Below are 2,804 nucleotides of genomic sequence, written 5' to 3' on the forward strand. Positions count from 1 at the left end.
TTGAAGGTAAAAACATTCTACATTCATAAATGCATTTAAATTTTCTGGTTAAATTTTCAGCTTAAAAGACATCCTTCAAGACATAGCTAACATTTGGGAAATGTGCAAAACCTCCATTCTTCAGTCTGATGATTTAACTCATAAGCAAAAGAGCCAGCTGGTTAAGCAATGCATATTTCATTTTAATTCATTAATTAAAATCAACTTAATATTTGTTTTTAAAAGTAAGAGCATGCAGAAATCTGTTCCGAATTTTTGTCAATTTGAAACCATAAATAAGAGGATTTATAACGGGGGATATGACAAGAAATTGTATTTCGATAAAGTTTTGAACAGTCTGAGGTAAATCTTTTGAACCAAATCGCATGTTCATGACATCAAAAACTATTGTTACAAGGAAGGTGAGTAAGGAGGTTAAATGTGGCACACATGTTTGCATGAACTTCCTCCTGTTTTCTATTGAATTCACACATGTTTTGATGAGATACATATAGGACCAAACTATAAAGAAACCATGGAAGACATAAATGATTATTGTAATGTATGCAACAATACCATTAACCATAGTATCAGCTGGGAAACAAGCAAGTTTAACAATCATCCAGTTCACACAAAAAAGCCTGGCGATAAATGGGCTGCATAACTTTAATCTAGATGCCAGAATAATATTTGTGCCTATAATGCAAAAAGGTGCTAACCAGGAGAAACACACTAACATTAAGAGTCTTTGCGTTGACATAATACAGTGGTACTCTAGGGGTCGACATATAGCCGCATATCTGTCATATGCCATGACTGCAAGAATAGACAGATCACTGCAGGCAAATGAATACATTACCAGAGCCTGAACATGGCATCCAGCATAAGAGATAACATGAACAGGAGAAAGCAGATCCCAGAGGAACTTGGGGTAGAAACCTGCTGTCCCATAAAGCCCATTCATGCAGTACACACACAATAGAATATACATTGGTTCATGCAGGTTCTTATCCAAGATGATGATGACAATAAGAGTAACATTTGCCAGCAAAGTGAAAAGGTAACACAGTAAAGTGAGGGAGAAGAGAACAGCTCGGTGGTTCGTTGTCTCATTTAAACCTGAAAGAACAAACAGTGTTATTAGAGAGACATTATCCATCCTGGTGAGAAAAACTTTTTCTTCTATGTTGTGTACCTCCATAGTGACTTTTCCCTCATCTCACTGTTATTATATATCTTGTCTGACCACAGCAACATGAGCTGGGGACCAAATCAGCCAATCAACATTCAGAAATAGCTTCTCTCTTTTTTCAGTGTGCAGCAACACAAAACCCAAAGGCACTAGGACTGCTGAAGTTTCCACCAATGTTATTTTTTCAAGCTTGCTGTTGTATCCAAACTAGAGTTCTACACAGGCCTAAAAATAAGACCAAGAACTGGCCTGTACTCACACCTTTCACACCCAACCTGACTTAACCTGCCTGATACTGCAGAATCTGAGACCTGAAACTGACCCAAGACCAAGGCTATATTTTTGTTCCTTTTCAGTCAATACACTCGGTTGAGCATATCAACCAAGTGTATTGACTGAAAGGGAACACACACTTGGTTGAGCATATCAGTATGGTGATTGCATCCTTCTGAGACCAACCTGAAGAACCTCTTAAAAATGCCTGTCAAGGCAAATGAAACTTCTTGTCCTGTGGCTTCAAAAGACCGCACAGTCTTTATTTGCACCTCACCTCACTTAACCTGACTACAGCAGAACCCTTGCAAGCAGGCTAACTGGCCACACTTCCTGCCATTTACTTTAGCAAATGGAAATTTGTTTAGCATTGGCTCACTACTAATTTGCTTGTTTAGCAAGCTATATCACGTAGTGAAATGGTCCCAGACAAAATGAAAGCTCTCCTAGCTGGTCTAGCAAAGCTTACAAAGCTGTAAAGGTTAAGTATTGCCTATGTTCAAGTATTTGCAGTGATACATAATGCTTGCCTGCTAATTTTTTTAGCATGCTGTGTGTGAAAGCTGCAGCCTCAAGACCTGTGCACACTGGCATTCCTGTTGAAGGTACTGCCAAGGTAAACTGCACTCTGTGACCCACTGTTGTCCGAAGTCTTCCCAAGAGTTGGAACAAAAGTGGGGACTGTGGGGGCAAAGCAGGGGTGTCATAGGGAGAACAGATGTATGTTAGACCCAGATGACTTCACTTTGTTTACGGACAACGTACTGTTAGATGTGCTGTCTGATGAGCTATCTCTTGTCCCTTCATAAGGTTTCTCTGAGAATGACACCAAAGTTGGGGATGAGGTTGATGGAGAGGAGCCTAACTGGGTCCTCTATGCCAGAGGTCTTCCAACTGAGACTGACAGTACTACCTTAGCCTAAATTAATTTGTACCATCAAGCGCACGAGGGCCTCAAAGTGCCATGGCCAACTCCACCTCCTTGTCAATAGCAAGCTTAGCTTGCGGGCAGTTTTTCTCGCCCAGTAGCTAACAATGTTAAGACACAAATAGTCTGTTATCCCTGACTTTGTACTGGAGCTCTTACAGACCTGAGCATCACCTAAGGCTCAACTCTCACTGCTACTGGGCTAATCAACACCCCTCCATTGGATGAGATACTGACTGTCCATCTGGTACAAGAACCCAAATTGGCAAGCAGTAAACCCACTCTATCACCAGCAGAGTGCAGATTTTCTGCCTCTCAGCTGGTATTCCTCATTGGAATATTTGAAAATGCAGAACTATAATGCACAAATCAGCAACAATGTAGCTGGTTAGCTACCCAGACATCAGCATGATAACTAGGGATTTTTATTTT

At 40.5% G+C, this 2,804-nt stretch overlaps 1 protein-coding gene across 1 annotated transcript; it reads right to left on the bottom strand.

Annotated features, from left to right (window-relative positions):
• Positions 1-205: 205 nt before the first annotated feature.
• On the bottom strand, positions 206-2,163 carry LOC125899193 (olfactory receptor 142-like). The gene is made up of 2 exons (XM_049593270.1): positions 2,023-2,163; positions 206-1,098 (listed from the first exon to the last, which is right to left on the bottom strand). Exons 1-2 carry the CDS (start codon positions 2,036-2,038, stop codon positions 206-208), a joined length of 909 nt encoding a protein of 302 aa, XP_049449227.1. The 5' UTR covers positions 2,039-2,163.
• Between the last annotated feature and the right edge of the window lie 641 nt (positions 2,164-2,804).

The sequence above is a fragment of the Epinephelus fuscoguttatus genome, linkage group LG13 (assembly GCF_011397635.1).
Source record: "Epinephelus fuscoguttatus linkage group LG13, E.fuscoguttatus.final_Chr_v1".
NCBI classification, from domain to species: Eukaryota; Metazoa; Chordata; class Actinopteri; order Perciformes; family Serranidae; genus Epinephelus; species Epinephelus fuscoguttatus.